At 41.9% G+C, this 22076-nt stretch overlaps 1 protein-coding gene across 2 annotated transcripts in view; it reads left to right on the top strand.

The window, feature by feature from the left end:
* The first annotated feature begins 8464 nt into the window (after positions 1–8464).
* dscamb (Down syndrome cell adhesion molecule b) overlaps positions 8465–22076 on the top strand; it is a 114893-nt gene continuing 101281 nt past the window's right edge. Inside the window, exon 1 of one of the 2 annotated variants that reach the window (XM_056373371.1) lies at positions 8465–9364. In XM_056373371.1, the coding sequence (XP_056229346.1) occupies positions 9322–9364 (43 nt within the window). In that variant the 5' untranslated portion in view covers positions 8465–9321. The remainder of the gene's footprint in view (positions 9365–22076) is intronic. The other variant, XM_056373372.1, reaches the window with a different exon arrangement.

The raw sequence follows: 22076 nt of genomic DNA, 5'->3' as shown, positions 1-22076 counted from the left end.
ATGTTGCTGTAGTAGCCTGAGCAGGAGAGCGGTGGCAGGCTGTGGCCATCCTCATTATTGAGATGCTTTTTGTCAGCACAGTTAGGGTGCTGCTCTGTGCTGGAACCATTTTAATGAAGTGTTTCTTATTATTTACTCCAAGACCCACATCAAATTTTGTGCTTTTACTTTCAACCTGTGAAAATCCATCCGAATCCGTGCAGAGATACGGTATTATCTCTCGTAGGTGAGATCACACAGTAGATGTTGTGTATTGGAATTTGTTAGAAATTTCCTTAAACATAAGAAGAGATACATTTAAGTAACCAATTTTCATATGTTTTTTTTTATACCCAAACCAAATAATTTCCTTGCTCTGGTTCTGGTTTTCCACTCCAGAGTTGAATAGATGAGTTGGAGGCAGTTTTTTGTTTTGAATTTGCTGGGTGATTCTTGGCATATTATGGCCTGATGGTGTTAACTGTAGAGCAGACAGATGGAGCAGGTGTGAGTGTGTATACAGTGTGTGTCACCCTCCCCCTGTGACTCCCAGAGGTTATATCAGGTGCAACACCTGGAGTTTGTTTCCTCATCAGGATGGGCATCTCCAAGGTGATAGCCAATTAGAAAGGGTGAACCTGGCTGTTAGGAGTCATGAGTGGATAGAGATCAGATACTATTCATCTCTCACAAGCAAATCGCTTTCACAAACACATCATATTTGTGAATGTCATTGCAGGGGTAAGCCTAAGTATTTCTGTTATTTTCTCATTCAAACAAGGAAATTTTTCTCACACTCTGCCACGTTTCTTTTCTCACACAGCTGGCAGAGCACAAATTCCACTCTGAAGTAATATTCTCATGAAGGCTGGTGCACCGACTCACCTTGCGGTGTGGTATTGAGTCTCCTTTGCGCTTGACTGTGTCCCTCTGTTCTTACAGCTATCTATCAGTTTCATAGCATGCAATCTGCATCCTTCCAACCTCCCACTACCCGCCCACCAGCGCTGTATCTGTTGTGCTCTGCGTGTGTGTACAGTGCACACAAGTGCATTGTGTTTTTGCAGAAGGTTCAAGTTTGTACATGTCCCCCCTCCCCTATAAAAAAAGAGAGAGGTGAGCTCCCGGGCAGATAACACCCACTGCAGTGCTGCCCTGGCAGGGGTAGGAGAGCATGGAGGGTGCTTGCCCCCTGGGTAGATGCTACTCAGAGAGGGGGAGATAAGGGCTGTGAGGGTGGTAGTGTGGTTGTACGAAGGACTGAACGAAGGCAGGGGGGGAGGAGGCTGAGAGGCGAGGAGGGGGGGCTTCTTCATACATTTTTATGACCACATAGATAAGGTCAGTAGTGTGCCATCGTTACTAGGCAACACTGCGACCCTGAGTTGGATTGAGTTGTGAAGCTGAGAAGTCAGATATTCTTATTACAACAGCCCTGCTTCGGTTCTGCTGTGTGCATTTGTTAACAAGCAGCCTGTCTCCATGTGCCATTCTGAGAGTCAAGGCTGAAAGACTGCTTTAACTGGACGATTAACTGAGGCACTGAAATAATTAGAAGGCCATTGATTGGGTTATTACATTGTTACAGCCACGTTGGTGATATACCGATATCCGCGCCTGTTCAGATACGTGATGATTGTAATAGTGATGAAAAATGATGGTGGGGTGTTTGATTATATATTTTTAATGATCCAGTTCATGTGGGGATACACTAGACTGTGGGTGTATTGATTTTTCCAGTTTTCAAGCAGAGAATGGAGGAGATGGAGACCAGGCGCATATGCAGCCAGAGTACAAATCACCAAAACCCACCCTATTCTCTCCCTCCCTTTACTTACACTCTCCACCTTCTCTCCCTTTCCTCTCTACTGCTCCTTTCTCTATCCCTTCTTTTCCATCACCCTCCCAGCTCTCCATCCTCACTTCCTTATTTCTGCCACTCCTCCAGCAGCCTTTCATTATGTTTTTTTTCTCCCCCCTCTCTCCTCCGTTTGCTCGCTCCCCTGCCTCTCCTCCTCTCTCCTCCCATTTCTGTCCCCTTCAGCGTCCTAGTTTAGCACGTCAAGGTTGGCTACAGATATGCTCCTCTGTGCCTTGGGGCTAACCAATGGGAAACTGGCTGGGGTTGCTGTAGCCGGCTGGGGTGTTGGTATCATGAATTGAGAGGGAGATGGGAAAAGGTTACTGTAGTGCATGTGCTGTGGTCCATTCTGCATAAGTCTTTTTGGTTAACACAGTATTCATAAAATGTGGGTCTGTATGACAGGAATGTCTTACCTCTGAGATCCTGTCATATCTGTTGATAGTTATTTAAGTTAGGATCATGAGTAGAATGAATAATATAGAGAAAGAAAATAAAGGAACAGTTTGATAAAACAGATAGTTAGATGAGAGCATCAATACCATTGAAGCTACACCCAGCAGCCAGTTAGCTTAGTTTAGCATCAAGACTGGAAAATGTTTCCCAAAATGTGAAACTTTATTCCGTAAACTAAGCTAAGCTAAACTAAGCTAAGCCAACCAGCTGCTAGTGGTAGCTTCATATTTACATTTATGAGAGTGGTATTGATGCTCTTATCTAACTTTTGCAAGAAAATTAAGGCATATATTTGATAAATTTGATTTGACATGATAAATGAAGCTGAACTATTTACATTCACATTTACTCATTTGGCAGAAGCTTTCCTCCAAAGCGACCTACGAGAGACGGATGACATAACCTGAGGGAGTGCTAACTGGCTAAATTAAGAAATTTAAGAAAATTGTATCCTATCCTGGAAACATCTGAAGTCACAACGTTAAATTTTCATTGTCTGTGAAATATGGAATCAAATTATAAAGCATTTAAATATTTTATCCAAGCTATCTAACCTTGAGTGCATGTTTGATGTGGGTGGCCCTCGACCCTTGAAACAACTAACCCTTTGTCCTTTTGTTTTTCGGCTGACCTCGACAGAAACAAATCTACTCTTCAGTATTTTTCATTAGTCCCTTTGAAATGTCAACTTCTTAAACCCTGATGTCTTTGACACAGTTGGCACATTCCCAAGTTATAGCAGTCCTAATTTAAAGAGCGTGCATGTGTCCTGATGCTGATTGACCTGCAGGTGTCTTTCCATCCCACAGGGACCAGTAGAGGGTAAGAGTACACCACCCTGAACTCTGTGTAGGAGTCACATCACCCTGGCCCTGGTAACATGTAACCTTATACAGACTTCTATCAGGAGCCACGAGTCCGGCTTGTCTCCTATCAGTGTCATTGTCTTTTGAAAACAAAGGGGATCATTATACTGGCTCTGAGAATGTTTCTATTCTGAGTTAATGGGTCGCATAGTGTAAAGGCAACCTGATCCTCCTTTGGGTGACGAAGGAGTGTGCCGAGGGCTGACATTTTGCTGATGATAGGCCAGTCTGTGTTTTGTTGTAAGAGACACTGGGCTTCACAGGAGTTGTCAAAACAAGAGGCCCCATCCTGAGGGATTACCCAGCCTGTCTGCACACACGCCAGGGACAGGGTTGGCCAGAGGGACAAGGAGGGGCGGGGGGGGGGGGGGGGGTTCTCTGTGCGTTAACGTGTGTGGTGTGTGTGAGTGCCCTGCAGAGAAGAAGGTGGAAGAGGAGACATAACTGAAGGAGAATGTGCTCCATCTTCCTATCATTATTAATATGCATTTGCATTGACAATGGTTATTACAGGGATTACATGCAGACTTGACCACAGTAGAAGTATGTTTCAATAAATCAAAAGAAGCACTTGATTTGATTTAACTTATGATGCAATCAATATGACCACTGAAGCACACTGACTATTGTTACTGATCTCAATTCATTAGCTGGGCAGGACATGATGGAGTGTATGGTGGAGATGCTGTGGCAGCAGTGTTTTACACATTTTTACTTATGTTAAATCAACATTAATTCCCAAGAAACATTGTAAGAGAATTTCCATTTTTGCCAAACTAATTCTTACTCTCATATTTTTGTCCATTATGACTTTTTGTCATGATAACAACTTCCTCATCACCTCATTGTTGAGATTTGGGCATGCACACTCCAGTAAAAACAATGCTGAGTTGATTGAGTTGCGCTGAGGAGTGTGGGCTTCCTGGAGCTTTCTCAAAGTTTCAGAAATCACCCCCAACACTTGAGTTTGAGTCCAGTTGACAGTAAACAAAGGAAGTAGTCCCCTGGAAAGCACTGTAGCTGTTGTACACAACTTCACAACTGGTGAATTCAAGCATTGAACATTATTCATGTACCGACTAACTAATATGTCATTTTTGTGCTTCGTTTTTGTCTTTTTCTGCAATTGTTAAAAATTTTGAAGAGTGCACTTGTAGGTATGATCTTGGAAATAAATATCTCAACTAAATATGCAGTGCCAGGGCAAATAAGGTCCTATCCATAAATTATACATCTGATAGAACACTGATACACTGATTGAAGAAACCTTGCTGATACTGGTTTGCAGCTCTTGAACTTGAATAGTGAAAAATCTCAACACTATGGGCTCAGTATGCCATTTTACTTCATATTGAGTTTCAGCTTCTTTTGCACAGCTGCTTTGAAATCTTTAACTTATCTGCTCCCATCTGCCTACATCTTCCCCTTTGCTCTCGCATATATTTTAAAAGAAATAAATTCATAAGATCACGACTTTCTCTTGGATTTATAAATGTGCTATAATTCACCTACAGTCATCAATAACTTTTACACAGACTGATTTAACATTCAGACAACACACATTATAGATCTTACATTGCTAATAAATTGAAATAATATAACCTCCACTGGTGTAACCGCTGCCTCTACTTTTATTAATATCTCTAATCGTATTTTATCATCCATGATGAAGTTGGCAGTTAAAATGAATAGCACCGAGCACACATCCCAAGCCAATGTGAGTATAACAATCTGAGGAGTCACGACCTTGGGTAAGCAGTGTTCATGAGTTGTCTCATATGTGCTCTACTTCCTTCCTTGTATGCACACACAGACATGGTGGGACATGCAAGCGCACACGCATACACACACACACAGACACAGACACACATGCATGGCCACACAGCAAGGCCAGGACTGTCTGCGGGCCTCATTGTCATGTTCACTTACCACTGTTTAGGCATCATGCTGGGGGGCTAAAATGAACTACACCCTCGTCCTCCCCCCACTCTCACAGTAAATCCACCAAAAATCCCCTCTGCTCGTATTCAAAACACGACTACAGAGGGGCTTAGTAATGTTACTTGGTTCATGTAGTTCTCTCTTAAAATCATGTTACATATCTAAATATTTTCATCCACATATGGATGTCTTATGTATCTGTTGTTATACAAAACCATAAGGACAAACTATGCTGTGAATAAGATGAGCGGCACCATGATATTTCACTTTGGGAAACATTGGGAGCTTGAACTTTGACTTCAGTATGTAACTGAAAATAATTGACATCAGCCCTGTAAGGAAGTTAATGTTGCTTTTGCAGTGAGAAAAAGCATGTGCCTCCTCTGCATGCCGACATGCTTCCTACTGAATACATCAGCCCATTTGGTCACAAGGTCATGGCTCTTGTCTTTAGAGCGAAAATCAAAGTATTGTCTTTCACATCCCAAGTAGCCTGTTCAGTTGTACAGCTGTCTGTGTGGTGTAAGAGATAAACACTAGCACCTGTTTTCCACAAGGATGCAAGAGCCCGTGTGCGACCATAAGAAACACTTGATCTGTTTGTATCTCCACGCTCAGCTAAATGTGATCTTTGTATATCACCAAATTTACAGCTGAGCTCTCTCTGTTATTGAGCTGTGCTGTTATAACTGAGTTGTTGTCTCCGGCATCCCCACACGTGTATTAGATTGTACCTCAGTGCATGTGGTATTAAAAGCTTCCTTCAGAGAGTTGGGTATTTTTGAATATGGAGAAGGAGGCAATTATTTTTTAATTACAGTTTTTAAGGTGAAAGGGCAATTAACCCTCACCATCCAAATATTAGACACTATATTGTTGGGATCAAACATGCTTCACATAAAGCACTGTGCTTACTGAAGCCCAATTATATTGATTTTTCTCAACCTACAAATTAATATGACAGAAATGATCTCACGCACACACCTGCTGTCATTGGGTCGTTGTAAGGTCATTTGGTCAGTGTTGATGTTACCATGTGTGTTTGTTTGCTGTCAAACACACATTGTGAAACTGTGCTTACACTGGGAAACTCCCACGTATGGAGTGTGTGCGTGCGCACGTGTGTGTACAGTAGCGTGACCGTGTATATACTGTATACACAATATGTGGCCCCCGCTGCAAACGTCACTCTGGCCTATGTTCTGGGGTGGAGAGAATCATCCCTCCTCTTCTCTGCTTAAATGACACTGGGCTTGATTGTTCCATCTGTGTCAGCATTAAGTTTTCTCATCCCACGTAAACAAATATAACCTTTTGATTTGCATTACTTTATTTATTCCATTTCTTTCCCCACATTTTTAATTTCAGCTTCTCATAAAATCCTGTTTGCTGAGCCAGATTATACCAATGCCTCATTTCCCCTAAAATGTCAGATGGCACCCTCTAATTCCACGGATCCCCTCCTCCCAGTCCCTTGAACCCACAGTGGGATCATTTTTTTTCGCCCTCTTTTTGTTTGTCTTTGCAGGCTGCTAATGTCACCTTCAGTGACAAAAAAACTTTTACCATTTAACATTGCTGAAGGCTGAACCAAGGAAAATTACACAAAGTACTGGTCTGGTTGCAGGGCATGTGTAGGCTCTGTCTGTGGCATCATACACATGTGTAGTCCTTGAACTTTACAGAGGAGGTAAATGAAAAATTCAGAGGTGCCCTTGAGCAAGGCACTTTCCCTTTTGGAAGCAAACCCTTTCATAATGTAAATGTACAGCGTATACAAGTGCCACACAGCAGTGCTGAGCAGCAGAATTTGTATCTTGTGAGGCAAAACAAAGGTCTGATACCTTTGCAGCCAGGCTGGTATTGTATTCTCCCTCTTAAATGATCATATCTCACAGTCAGCCTCCGCTAATCAACTAACTTGCTCGTCCATGCCAAGAATCCCGAGCTGAAACACCAGCACAGCGCTCCTAATCCACTCTAAATGACAGGCAGGATCTCTGACCCACTGCCCTGATTCACCCATGTTTTCTCCACGGTGCCACAGAGACTTCAACTTGTTTGGGTTTATCTTACAGCTTAGGGGGAAAAGTAAGTCTAATGATACTCTTACTCAATTAAACTTAAATTTTGGCGTAACAATAGTTCAGAAAGAGGACAACAGTAATGGAAGAAGTATTTCATATAAATCAAACAGAAGTAAAAAAATAGATAAATAAATAAAAGCAGAGCTATACAGTTTCAAGGGGAAGCTAGAACACTGTGTTCTGGAGTTAAGCAAATGCAGAGCAGTGTTCGTGTTCGTCTGCTGCACTGGAGTGACCACTGTAGGGGAAACAGGCACACAAGTGGACAGATACTGTAGACAAACACGCACTGTAAGAAAACTGGACAACAGGAGCATGGGCTGATTAAAACATCTCTGCGTATTACAGAAGCCTGCCTTCATTTTTCCCAAATTTACACACAAAGATCGTAGACTAAGTAGCTCTCTTTGACAAACAGACACACAATGGAAAAAACAGTGGCAGAACACACACACACACACACACACACACACACACACACACACACACACACACACACACACACACACACCATATATTAGGATTTCAGTATTTTATATTTATTTTCCTTTGCACACATTCAAAATTGTGACGCTCCTTTCCTCATTTCTGGTATAAGGAGAGAAAATGAGTATCCTGGAGTGAATAAACAGGATTTCACTTTCAGTATATTCTGTCATGTGGGATAGAGAATGAGATGCAGACTGCCCTGCTGGTTATATCACATTCTGTGTAACCCGGCTCTGTGGACAGGCCCACAGGCTTCCACAGCCTGCTACAGCTACACCCTTGACTTCAAGGCAAGCATTAAAATGGAGGGGTGGTGGTGGTGGTGGTGGTAGTGGTGGGTGCATTATGGGTTTGAGGGAGGTGGTATGGAGTGTGTATGTGTGTGTGCTGCCTTTGGGGTGGGGGATGTTTTAGTTTAACCCTCTATTTTCTCCAGCCACTGACAAAATGTTGCTTTTTCTTTCTATTTTCCTTTCATGTAATTATCAAACCAATCAATTTTATTAATGTTATTCAATTAAACACCTTTTTTCCCCACATCCATGCACTTAAGTGAACACAAAATATGCGTCATTGGATGTCCTTGTAGATTTCCATTACCACGGGGAATTCTCCCATGTTCTTGTCCATGAGAGATATACCCTATTGGCTTTATTCAAGTCAGATGTGGGATGTAACGCATTGTACTGGGTGCACCTGCACGCCAGTAGACAGCGCTTTCTGCCTCAGCCGGCACATCTCCGTGCGTAAAAATGTTATCCTAGGTGTCTCGGTGCGTCAGGTGCAGCTCATTTCCTTAATGCAAATGCCCCCACTCGCCGCGTGCTCTCACATTCTCACCTCCACTCCTACCTTGCCCTCAGGACCGACCGGTAGCCGCCTCTGCTCCTTTAAGGCAATGAGGAATTAAAGCGTCTGCAGGGGCAGGCGAGAGGGTTATTCTGTGCAATGCTCAGAGAGTCAGTGTGGTGCGATTAGAGAGCGGCAGCGGGGAAGATGCGCTTGCTCGCCTCTTGCTGGACGCACAGAGGCGATGAAGATGATCTGACTTTGGAGTCTCAGAAAAAAACCTGTTTTTCATTCTTATTCTACCACCCTCTCCCCCTTGTTTGCTTCTTTGCTCTTTTAGTTATTTTAATTTTGTAAAATTTTAATTTTTTCCCCAAGGATGATCCGTCAGTCAGTCTTTTATTTAGGTAATCGGAGCTTCTGACATTTTTTTTTTCTAAAGATTTAGTTTATCCACTTTGGGCATTCATTTTTGTTTCACGATCCGCTCGTACCCGGCTCTGACTCAGCATCACACACACCTGGGCTTCACCCCTTCAGCATCCCTTTGAATAACAGGGAGAAGCAGCAAGACGCGGAGCAGAGGAGGAGAGTCTGAGCACAGCTCTCCCCCAAGACAATCACAGAGGCTCATTTATGTTCCAAGCGCAAAGAGAGGGCTAAGAAAAAAAGAAAAATCAGTGTAACGAAAAAGTAGGAAGGAGATATTAAAAGTAGAGACTTGGACCGGTTTGCTTCAAGACAGTGGCAAATGTTTAACCTTACCCCAAGCGCACAGAAGAGAAACCCAGGGAGGCACCGGTCGGAGGGAGAAGAGAAAGCATAGCTTGGGGGGGATTGAACGGAGCAGGGCATGTGGATATTGGCTTTTATCTTTTCCCAGAGCATCTTGAATGGTAAGTTTCACCGGCTCATCTTTTTTTATTAGTGCTCATTACCTATTGCAGAAGGCAAATCACCGGTAGACAGCTAAGTGACTGGAGAGGGAGGATGGAGGTCACCTGTGACCCACATGAAATGGATTTTATATGGTTGTCAAAAGGCTGACACCCTTGATAGAGGGAGAGAGACGGGCGAGGCATGAATTGCGTTTTAAATCCTTCAAGCTCTCCTACAAACCATTAGACACATCTCTGGCCTTCAGACATACATGCTGAGCCAGATGAAATAACACAGGTAAATTACGTTTGTTTGGGCCTGTGTTTAATTAATTGCTTTGATTTTAATGGTTTAAGTGTGATTTTATATTTTCAAGTTTTAATTATTTTACATTTTCATCCAATGATTATGATTTGTTTCTCATTTTATTTGATGTCTAATGACACTTATTCTGTCACAACCTTGTTCCACTGTGGCCCTTAGTAATAAGTGACGTATTTGATATAATGGACATTTGGTTTAACCCCCTCCCCCTCCCCCCACAATGAGCATATTTTTCAAGTTCAAAGTGGCCTAAATGAATATAATGCGTAAAAACTGTCAATTTATACACATATTTAAAAGTCTGTAATCAATGTTTTCATTTTAAACATATTTGAGGTAAAATATTCAGTTGTATTTATGGCTCTGTCAGAATGTGTCCAGCATGTCTACATCCAATTTCGTCACAAATCTGAACACAACTTTCTGTTATTTACCTTTTTAATGTAGTTTGTAGAGAGATTAACAGCATTAGAATAAACTGTGTGATACTAATTTAAAAAAAAAAAAAAGTAAAAAAAAAAAAATGCAATTTTGATGAGACACGTCCCACAGAGGTCACATTTTTCAGGAAATACAAAAGTAGTTCACAAATACACACAAAAATTTTTAAAGAAATTTCCCATTCAAATCGTTGATATCGTCATTCTTCATTCAAATACTGTATTCAAACAGCCAGATTTGGTTGTGCATCTGGTCTGTGTTTCTTGTACACATGTGTGTTTGCGTGAGTGCATGTGCACCACTGCACACACGCATGCGGCTGTCACCGTGCACGCATATTTGTGTGCTCATATAGTGTATCCATAATCAATAGCAGAAAATTGATACAGTTTATTGCATTCACTTATTGGCCAGAGTCCCTTCTACAGGGAGGGATTAAGGCTGACTGGGTGTGTACGAAAACAGGGGGAAGAAAAAGAGCGAGTCGAAGAAGGAGAGGGAGAAGGAAAGAAAATGGAAACATAGCAATAAGAAAACACATCGGGGTGACAAGATGGGGAGTGTTCACATATTGAAACAAAATCACGGTCAGCTGCTTTTGTATCAAAGGGTCAAGAAAGCCTGAATTCACAAAACAAAAAATTGGGCAAGTGAGGATTTACAGGTATGAATACATTTAACCACATCGAGGGGCTGTGATATAATATGGTCTGTCCCCAAAATGGATTTTCCTTTCTGACCGTGATGATAAAATAAGGCTTCGAAATGGATTTTTGTTTCTGTGTCGTCGCTTTTTCACTGCTGAGGCAACCCTCAGTCGGTACCGTTTATTGACATTGACTATAAAATGGTATCTCCCTCAGCCCAGCTTGTGCTGAAACTCATAAAGGAACAATAAGGAATCCTCATTAATCATAATCGTCCGACTCTGACATTAGATCAACTGCCATGCAAGATTGTGTCCGTTTATTGCATAAGGGATTATTGAGGAGGCCTGTGGCTAACAACTGATAGGGATTAAGCAGTAGACGGCGTTGAGTGCAGACGTTACACTTTTTGTTTTCTTCATTTGCACTGCAATATTTTTTATTTATTTTTTTTTAAAGAACATGCTTTTATGACTTGCTGTTTGCGTTGCCATTTTTATTTGATTTCTCCATTATTGTGCAGGAGCCTGGCCATATGACTTTGTCCTCTGCGGCTGGATGTTTTGTTGATTATCATGAAAATGAGGTGTTCATCGGCTGAGCAGGCGTTGTCAGAATGAATGAATGAATGAATGACCTTGTAGATAGAAGCCAGCACAGCAATTGGATTCCAGACAATTCTTCCTGCCTTAGAGTTAGGCCTATCACATGCTCACTGGCCTGTCTCTATGGTAACCTGCGTAATGGGTGTCAGGGGCTGCGTCCGGAAATGTTCACTCATTCACTCTTCACTATATGGGGTAGAAAACTATATGGTGTGTTGTTATCTTGTGGCAAAAAAACAAGAGTCCATGACGGTTGTCGGTTGGTGTCTGGTGCTTGTTTACTACTTTCTCCACTGCATGGTGAGGTCCTTTTTGTCCACTATGAAGGGTCTGAGAATGCTTCTAAGATGAATCGGACGCTACAACAAAATGGCAGACCCACGAAATAGTGGACCACATATAGCGAATGATTTTGGACATCCAGTTGGGAGTTTGGCTCTTGTCACACACTGAGCTGACCCAGAGATACTTGATTAGGAGCTAATCACATCCTGTCATATCAGTGTGTCTTCGGGTGATAAGTGGCCAAATGGCAAAATGAGCCGCTCACTGACTTCAGGGGTTTCAGGGTTCTTCTCCACATTGCATTGTGGTCATTTCACTCTATACATGTCAGCTTTATGAACTTAGCGACTGATTTGGAAATTGGAAAATAGACATACAACAATATTTATTGCCTTCATGATGGGTATGATTGCCAGTTACAGCAATTTATAGTCCTTAGATTATTCCTTCTGTCAAATTCTAGACATTCAGAAAGAAAAGAAACATTTAAAAATGTTAAACATGACACATTTGACACATTTACTTCTTGTACTCTGTTTAAGACATTATGCTTTTGCTATTTCCTGTGCTGATCAAAGTGGAATCTATAAATTCAGTTATCAGTACAGGAGAGGAAACATATTAAATATCTCTGCCTGAAAGCTGCCTCTAGGCAAAACCACAGCAAGCTAAACTGGCCTCTTCAAATTCTCATTGCAAAGCTATAATAAGACAGGGCTTCTTGCACAGTCCACATGAAGACTGTGCTGGTTTGTAGACATGCACACAGCTTAACCTGATGCTCATGACTTAGAAAGGACTTATCTCATATGTCTTCAAAAAAAAAAAAGAACATTTACACACAGATCAGGAGATCATGCAATCAAATTTTGATCTCAATTAGCTGTGACCTTTCTTGGGGGTAAAGGCAGATCCACTTTGATATAAGGAAGCTCTTCCAGACCATCTAGCCCAGTGTAGCTTACAGTGCAGTAAATAGCTGCCAACATCAGTTAGCCTGCCAATTTTACATGACCCCTCCATTATTAGCAACCTGAAACACTGGATGAAAACGCTACAGGGACCGGGGGGGATAGATGGATTGAACTTGGCTGTGAGTAGAAAGGGGGAACTGGTGTTTGCATTGCAATAAATCTACATGAAGGCAATGAAGGCAGTGCACTGATGAGAGCCCCATTTGCTGGAGCTCTGAGGTGATTCTCCAGTATGTGTAAAAATGTCCAAAGATCCGTGGCCTTCCCGGTCGCCACAGTGGCCCGCGCACAAACCAGAGGAGTGAAACCTGACCAGCCTTACAGCTTCACTCACGGCCATTAGTCTGTTTACTAATTACCAATTAGGGTTTGACTGCAGAAGCGGTATCACAGCTCATGAAATTAAATTACCCCATGAAAACACGTAGCATACAGTCAAGTGATAGATCATCCTGTACAGTCTTGCTCTGATATGAATATCTAATGAGCTAAATTAAGTTTACAAACCCACTTAACTCTTGCTCACTTGTGTGAGTTATAAGAGGGTTTGTTGGGTTACATTTTGAATTCTGTGTGTGATTCCAGTTGAAAGGGCTGCTAATGTTGGGTAATGGATACCCTGATATGTGATAATAGATATCCCCTAGTTCATACATCCTAGTTGCATAATGAGGGCTACTTTACTGTACTGTACCTCTTTGAGCCCGTCTAGTTCTCTAATTAGGAGCAAGCTTTGGCGACTGGTGCATGTGTGTGTGTGCACGTGCGGGAGCGAGCGAGCGAGCGTGTGTATGTTGTGCTGTGCTGCGTTTCACCCAATGTAAAATCTAATTACCGATCACACTGTGTCTGTCTGGATTCCACTGAATCAGAGGTGTAATTGCGCAAGCCCGTGTGTAAATGTCTCTTGCATTAAAATGTTAACGATATCATTTAGCATCTGCAGGGAAGAGCAGAAAACCCTCAGCACCCAGACGTAGGTGTTTGATCATGCGTGCAAAGTGGGGTTGTAGTAATTCACTGAGCACCTGTCAAAGTGACATGTTATATTACTGTGCTGCACTGCACAGGTACTTCAGCGGAGGAACTGGTGTAAAAGGTTTATTTGACAGTTTAAAACAGACTAAGCCAAGAAAGAGGCACTTCTGCTCTCTCGTGTAGAAGTGCTTCTTTCAAGATTTGGTTTCAAAGATTTTAGAGAGAAGAGCTTAGAAGTTTGAGTCACTAAGATCTTGACCTATGACTTCCTGCGTAACAGCCCCTCAACTTGTTCCTTGACCAGAAAGTCAAGATGTAGAGCAAGAATCAGAGACTAACTTTGTATGCAAAGCTTGATCCATCTATTATACTTAAATTAACTTGAGGTATCTCATGCTTCTTGGCTTTTTCTAACAGTAACAACTATATGCTGTATTGTGAGAGGATACATTTTCAATCTTCAGTGGACAAAGTGTGTTCAAATCAAGCTGAGATAACAGGCAGAGCTCCCAAAAGGCCAAATCATCTGAACCCTGCCTGCAGGTGCATTGGTCAACGCACCATGACATGATCGACATTCACAGAGGATAGTGGATTTCGAAATACTGCTAGTTGACGCCTAAGATAATATGACAGTCCTCTGAGGGTGTCATTGCAGAGGTGTTGAGATCAGTTCAAAGTTCAAATCATTTACCTCATTCTGTCTATCTGCTGTGTAAGAAAATGCTTTAAATATGCAGAATTACAAACATGAGTTTTTAATGCTGAATAAATGCTGTATGAGCTTCCATGATTAAATCACACAACATAGAAAGGAGTTTGCAGTTCATACTAGTCTAAGTAGTATTTCCTGTTTGCCTTGTCTCTTAGAGATTATGTTTTATACTACTAATTTGCAGCAGCAAATACCTTTTGAGGGAAATGTTAAACTCAAATCACACTTTTAGCAACATAACGAGGAAGCTTTTTTTTAATGAACGCATCTTTCGTTTGTTTTCCCACAACGTCTGTTTATGTTAAGGCTCTCTCAGCACTCGGTAAAGATCCTGGTGATGTTGTAATAATAAAAAAGTCAAAACCTACTCAAAGGACACTTTTATTTCATAAACACTTAGCAGAGACCTTTCCTAACCTTAACCTTAATCCTTGTATGACCTGAACTTAACCACATGCGGGACTCAAAATGCAAACCAAGGTCTCTGGTGGCAAAGTGTAGCGGTTTGTAAGCCCACCAGCCTCCGCTGACCATCTGCAAATGAATTTGGCGTGGTACGTAAAGGTTTCACATCGTTCATTGGAAGAAACGCTGCCGCTGAACAAAAACCAGGCAGCAGGTGTGTTTCCCCCGAAAACATGACCATTATTTCAGCTTGCATTTACTACGCCAATAAGCACTGTAAAGATCCGTAAGTTGTACATCTCTAATAACGCAGACAAAATGTGTATATTTTACCTGGCGATTAAAATAGTCTGAAATCAAATCAGCATAGAGTTGGTGCACGCACACAACAGCCTGGAGTCCATGCAGTGTACCCTCTGCTGTGTGTGTGTGTGTGTGTGTGTGTGTGTGTGTGTTTTACACTGCGAACTAGGCCCGAAGTACTTGTGGTGTGAGTGCCCCACAAAAGCTTTTGTTCATTGGAGAAGACAGGTGGCGGAGGTGTGATGAGTTTGCTATCCATCACCCACCAAGACAAACATTCACGCTGGACCTCATAAATACTGCCTCTTAATCCAGTCCTCCACATACCAGGGCCGGGCTTTGAACTCGGCACACGCTGAGGCCCAAGGCTGAATTGATCCCTGCGACTCTGGCCTGGGCATGATGCATGTGCCTGATGTATTGTGGCTCACTAACATATCTACTACTCTGTGTCTTTCTCTCTCTGTCTCGCTGCCTTTGAGCTTTGCTTTCTCCTTTCATATTTCATGGACTTCTTTTGGAGGCCAACCTCTTTTTCTTTTTTTTCCTTTTTTTTCATTTTGTTTAAAAAAAAAAAAAAATCACACTGCACATCTCTTCGACCTCTTTGCAGTTTTCCAACCATGCCATCTTTGCTGTATATTTCAAATCCATGTCTCAATCAGATTACTCAAGTCTGCATTTCCAGGAGTTATTTCACCATCACGTCTGCCTATGTGTCTGATGCGCCACGGTCCGAATATTAAAGTAGGCTAAGGGATAACGGTGGAGGCAGAGCTGGATAGACAGAGTGACAGAAAGACAAATGGGTCCAGCTTGGTTTCTCGACACTGCTCTTTATTTTTAAACCTGGCACAGATGCTAAGATTTAAGACCAAGTTAGTGTAGGTTATTTTTAGATGGCCATTTTTAAAGCGCTGTCATCTTGTTGGAGTTGAGGTAAGGTGTGTGAGAACGTGTGCATGTGTAAAGTGGGCGCTTTATTTGTGTGTTTGCTGGCGTTTATGTGCATATGCAAGTACCTTTATATGTAAGGAGGCGTGTGGTTTGCAGAGTGTGTGTCCTTGTGAGCATGTGTACTTTGTGTGTGTGTTTAATTGGGGGAGCTGGGTGGGTGGGTTAGGGTGTGACATGGAGTGCAGCCACAGGAGTCTGATTTATGTCCTTCCAACCACTCATCGATCCCCCCCCCGGCCCGGCGTGAGACTGAGTGCACTGTCAATAATCTTAGCACTTTGTGGTATTCCTAGAATTCCCAGACCTCCTCTGCTCAGACCAAGGTGTGATGCTGCAGTAAGCCATCTTGTCCAAGATCAAATAAGAGGGCACAGGGCCTGGCAGCAGTGCATTTGATTGCAGGGTAGTCTAGCAGTGAATAGATCATTCTGCAGTGGAGGAGCTGTTGAAGGAAATAGAGAATTGGATGTATTGTTCGTACAAAGGGAGGTAATTTGGACAGAACCCTGCACGGGTCCCTGGAAGCATGTAGCTGTTTATGTGTTGCTAAGTGTCCCCGTAGACTGTTGCCAGGATGAGGTCTATTATGTGTTGCTCTGTGTCTCTCTATCTAGACCATCCATCCCCACAAGTGATTATGCTAATTAATGTTTGATCAGATGATTAAATTAAAACTCGATTCATCCAAAGTACTAAATGCTCAGAATACATTTGTGTCTGCTTGGCTGCTTCACACGGCACGAGTCCCCCGGTATCCCAGCCACTGGAGGAAAGGATGACCGGAGAGGAGAGGGAAGAAAAGAGTACAAAAATACCTCTCTTTTTTGTTCAGGCAGTGGCACATAGAGAAGGAAGCTTGTAATAAAGCAAGCCAGGGGGGCGAGGGAGAGAGGAGGAGAGAAGGGGAGAAGGAGAGAAACGAGGAAAAAGAGAAAATAAGTATGTGTGTGTATGTGTGTGTGTATGTGTGTGTGGTTGGGGTGGGGGGTGGGGGCTGCTGCTGAAAGGAGCCGTGCTGTGGTCCCCTAAGTGTTGAATAAACATGCTTGGTTTAGGGAAATGGCTGCGATAAATGTTTAATATGATAAGTCCATAAAGACGGTCAAATGAGTCTGGAGTATTAAAATGAGCATGGCACGCAGCAGCAGTAGCAGCCGCTTTAAAGGAGGAGGAGGAGGAGGAGGAGGAGGAGGAGGAGGTGGGGGTGGGGTGAGGGATGAGGGAAGGGGGGCTGATAATGGCAGGCAGAGCTAACAGGATGAGAGCAGCCAGCTGCTGTGACATCAACATTAACACACTCCACCAGCTGCTGGTCACAGACGTCTCCTGGACAAAACAGGGACAGTGGTATAGTTTCAGAGGTCTGCTATGGCCATATAATGACATTATTACCTGTCCAACATTAGTAGTGAGAGCAGCATGTTTGTGTAACACTTTTAGTTCAAAAGTATCGTAAGAAAGGTATAAAAAAGAAAAACCCAACAACAATTGACTGGAATACAAGGAGGACTTGCACTGGTAGCATCGATGGCTTGTAGAAATAAAAATACAAAAAGAAAAATGACAAGAAGAAGAAATTTGGATTTCACAATAGTATACAACATACCAAAAACCAAGCAGCAGTAAAATTACTGGAAAGTCTACACAACACTGTCGCCTAGAAATGACAGTTATGTACAGTTGTACAGTACTACTCATTTGGAACAGCATATGCACTTTGTCAGACATGTACTGAACTAGGATTTTCATCAACATAATCAGGAAACTGAATCTGTAAAATGTTGACTGACAACATATTTCACAATATCCCCTCTTGCAATGCAATATCTTGTGGCCATTAAAGCATGACTGATGTTTGTCATGGTTATGTTTTGGCAGTTAAAGAACATGGTCAAGGTTAGGGAAAAGATTGTGGTCTTAGTTAATATACATATACATAATACATAATAATTTCTAGGAGACGGGGTTGCTAACAGCTACCACAACAGATAAAGTCATTCTGTGGTCTGTCCTCCACTGTTCATCTTAGCTGTAAGCAGGCAGGGGGGATGAAATTCAGCACGTGGTCACCAACTGAGATGGGTAATCACGTAGTATTTATGATACAAAAGGCTGGGATGGAAGGTAAATAACATTCAAAATTTTGGCTTGGAGGTTCAGGTAACACAAGTGAAATAAGATCCTTGAGGGCCAAAGTCCATCAGTGTCAGTTCATTCTCTTCAGCAGCCTCTCACGTCTCAGCTTATGCACACTGAAGCCTCCACGGTCACTGAAACCTCCATCGATATTGCGTTACTATAGCTGGCATGCACGTGAACAGCGGTCATGTTAACACACCGTCAACAGCAACTCTTTTGAATCCCCTTATCCTTAATGTTTGGTGACATAATAAGGTTGGTTTGTCCAGCTATGGCCACTTGTCTAACTGAGGTAAGGCCTCTGCCGATGTTGCGTTCTCCGTACAACGAGAATGCTGCTGCTTAATCATGTTATCAAGAGAGAAGGCTTATGCTGACCATTAGATTAGTGTGGAAGCGATTAGATTATATCCACTCAGGTCTCACTGAGACATATTTAAATGTAATAGTAAATTACAAAGTGAGTCTTAAAGGATAGAAGTTTATTATGTTCAAACTCTATATCTGCAAACTGCTACATTGGCAACGCACCGAAATATGCTCGTCATCCAAAATAAAGCATATGCCATGTTGACTATTGTATTACGGACAAGCTGGCTACAGCAAAACTGAACTTGAATCATAGCTTGGTCTCGCACTGACCCATCCCGACTGTCTCCTGATGGGGCCTCTGCGCACATCACTGTGGGGGGCCAAATAAGGGAACCTGTTGCCTACCTGCCCTCACTCTGCATTGCCAGATAAACATTATTATAGCATAGTGAATAACTATATAATGATTATTATTATAGCTGCATTACCATCATACCAATTATTACAATAAAGACACTACAGCTACAACACACAAATGCACATACACACACTCACATGCACATACACTAATCTCCCTGGCTCTTCTAATACAACACCACATACATCATTATAACAGCTTCAAACATCATCTCCTGTCTACTATGTCATCTTATGTTTGTCATCTTTTCATCATATCACACTATGTCACCAATTAAAAAGAAAAAAAAAAAAAAGCTTTAATACAGCAGTAGTTAATGTAGTGTGTAAAAATGTTTTGACATCTATGTGTATGTTTGTCAGGAGAACCGGACAACTCATTCACATTTAATAGATTTGTTGAAAAGTGTTTTACTGCATGAATAAGGTCATGAGTGGGCAGCAACTTATGTTTCTAGTGTCTGTCGTTGACCAGGATATTATTTTTTTTTAAATAATTATACAAAATTTTATCCATTCAACAGTAGATGACACGTATTTACCTCGTAATCATCCTTATCCCACACTGTTTGGATTGACAATGTGTTATTGTGTTATTGTCTATTCACTTTCAGTGGGGCGGTGTGACAATTTTCAGACTTTGATTTGACAATCACCATGCAGTTCAGTGCATATCAGTTTATCTAATATGACTTCAGTAAAATACATTTTATTGCAATATATACGAAATAAATGACCTTTGTGGTTGTTACGGTCGCCACCATACATACATCAAGCTGAATTCAAAAGCGTCTTTTTGGCAGTGTCTGTGTTACTTTATGTGGCAAACCACCAATGTTGCACCTCACTTGAATAAATCATCCATAAAATATATTTAGAAATATATTTGCCTAGGCCTGTTTGTCAAAAGGATTAGCATTAGCTTTCTATAAATACATAGTTTTTATTCTTGTTAATTAGGTTGAGGAGAGGCAACATCACTGTGCTGCTCTCCTCAGTTCTTGGTAAAATTAGAAAATTATTTCTAATTAATAGGTAAGATTGCAGGTGTTGAAAATTTGAATAACATGTAATAAGTTCTTTCTAATTGCAAAGGCAGCTGTGGTTCAGGAGCACCTGGTTCACAGGTGTAACTCAACTCAGTAAACATGCAGTGAATCTGTGCAATGCTTTAAATGTAATCTTTGTTTTATTTACTTTATTACTGACGTGGGTTTCCTTCCACCTTCTATTGCGGTTGTTACATTAAATAGCAATATTAGATTTAGTGGAAGTTTTTATGCATCATCAGCAGCAGCAGAGGGAGCTGCTATAGTTTGCTACAATATAATCAGATCCTCTCTCATGCACTCATCATCATCATCAGCAGCAGCAGCATAATTTAGACATCAATGTCTTTATCGCTCAGTTTTACTAACTGAGAAACAGTCCAGGGTCCCTGGCTTCCCCTTGATGAGACAGGCAGCCACTCTGGCCCATTTAAGACATGAAAATAGACCGTGGAGGAGGAGGAGGCTCATCTGCTGTGGGGGGCCTCGCTTTACTGTTGCCCGCCCCTCCAAGACATCAGAGGACAGATCTGTCGGTGCAGATCAGCAGCCTGTGTACAGCCAACCCATTCTACTGTCACAGCACTGCTTAATATTCATGAGAGCAAATTGCAAGACAGTCATTTAACTTTGTGCATGGTGTATTGCCTCTGGGCAGATCAGATCAGTGGGAATGCTTACTCACACTGGACTGCTCGGCCACAAATCGTTGTTGTCTGCCTGTCTCAGAACTTCTAGCTACTATACGTTACTTTCAGGTTCATGGACTTTGATATACATTAAAACTTACTTTGGTGTTGATATGATTTTCCAACACTTTTGATCAGATTGGAATAGAAGCGGGTACTCCTATACCGTGCTAATGAAATTTGGGTCATGGACAGGTCAAAGACCTATTTTTAGCTGCTGTGAACACAACTTGGTTGCAGGCTTTAGCACTGCATACATCATAGCATTGCTGCTATCCATAAGCCCACAGAGTTGGAGTAGGAATTTGTTAAGGAGGAAAATTGCTCTTTGGCAACTGTGATTCTTCAATGTGAGCGAGCCAGGTATGATCTCCACATCCCAGGCAGACTTACCCTGAGGGCACAGAGCAGAGAGCTGCTTTAATTACCCAGGGTTCCTGCTGTCACATTGTCACTGTGAAGCGCCAATGCCACGCTGGTGTACAGTGATGAGGCCCCCCCCCCCCCCCTGCAGTGGCGGCGATGACAACTCAGACAATGGCTCTTCTCGCTCAACAGATCCAACACGAGTGCTTTCTGAAATATGGGAAGCTGAATCAATCCCACTGTCTCTATGATCCTCTCTTTGCCTCCTCTTGTTTGCTTTCTGCTGTTCTTTTCTTCTTCGCATGTCACAAAGTGTTCATGAAAAAAGCCAGAGGCTGCTTGAAAGACAGAATATGTAACTATGGAGTGAGAGTTAAATAGTTTGTCACCAGTTTCTCATGTGCCACTGTGCCCATTCACTTAAGACTTGGTATATAACAGGGTGGAAATCACACCAACTTTACATGACTTTTACACGACTTCATCAGGTGTCCGAGCGGCAGTTTCTAATAGTTAATATAATAGTTAATGCAAAATTGAAATTGTGATCTTGTGGTAACTTGTGATTCAGCAGAGAGCCAGTTAGAGAATTCATTTGTACCTGCTGTTTGCTCCCATTGGCATTGATTGCACGTTTACTTAAATGAAGCGCCCCAGTGGCTCTGAAAGCACACTGTCATGGTTGGTTACACCCTGTCAACTGATCAGCTCCATTGTGTGAAGGATCACAGTCCTGTGATGATACTGAACCATAGGTATTGTTTGTCATATTGTACAGTAACTCTGTGGGAGCATTACTGCAGTTGCTTCCCCAGATCACGTAATACATCATGAAGATGTGAATAATGTGAAAACAGTTCACCAGAGTTAACACTAAATTCTGATGCAAGTTACAGGAAATACATTTACTGAAATATAATTAATTATCCTTTTGCCAAGCAGGCACAACATGTATTTACAGCACTGTACAGTCATGTAATGCATAGTAATGCAGCAATCACTGTTCAGATTATTGTCTAAGAAAAGAGTGCTAGCATTTATTAAAAAGAAAATGAAAAACAAAAAAGTATTAATGACCATTGGACTTCTGAAATCCCAGGTTTATTGTCTTCAATATGAAGTT

The sequence above is a fragment of the Seriola aureovittata genome, chromosome 4 (assembly GCF_021018895.1).
Source record: "Seriola aureovittata isolate HTS-2021-v1 ecotype China chromosome 4, ASM2101889v1, whole genome shotgun sequence".
In the NCBI taxonomy this organism is placed as follows: domain Eukaryota; kingdom Metazoa; phylum Chordata; class Actinopteri; order Carangiformes; family Carangidae; genus Seriola; species Seriola aureovittata.
This window is presented reverse-complemented; position numbering and strand designations above follow the sequence as displayed.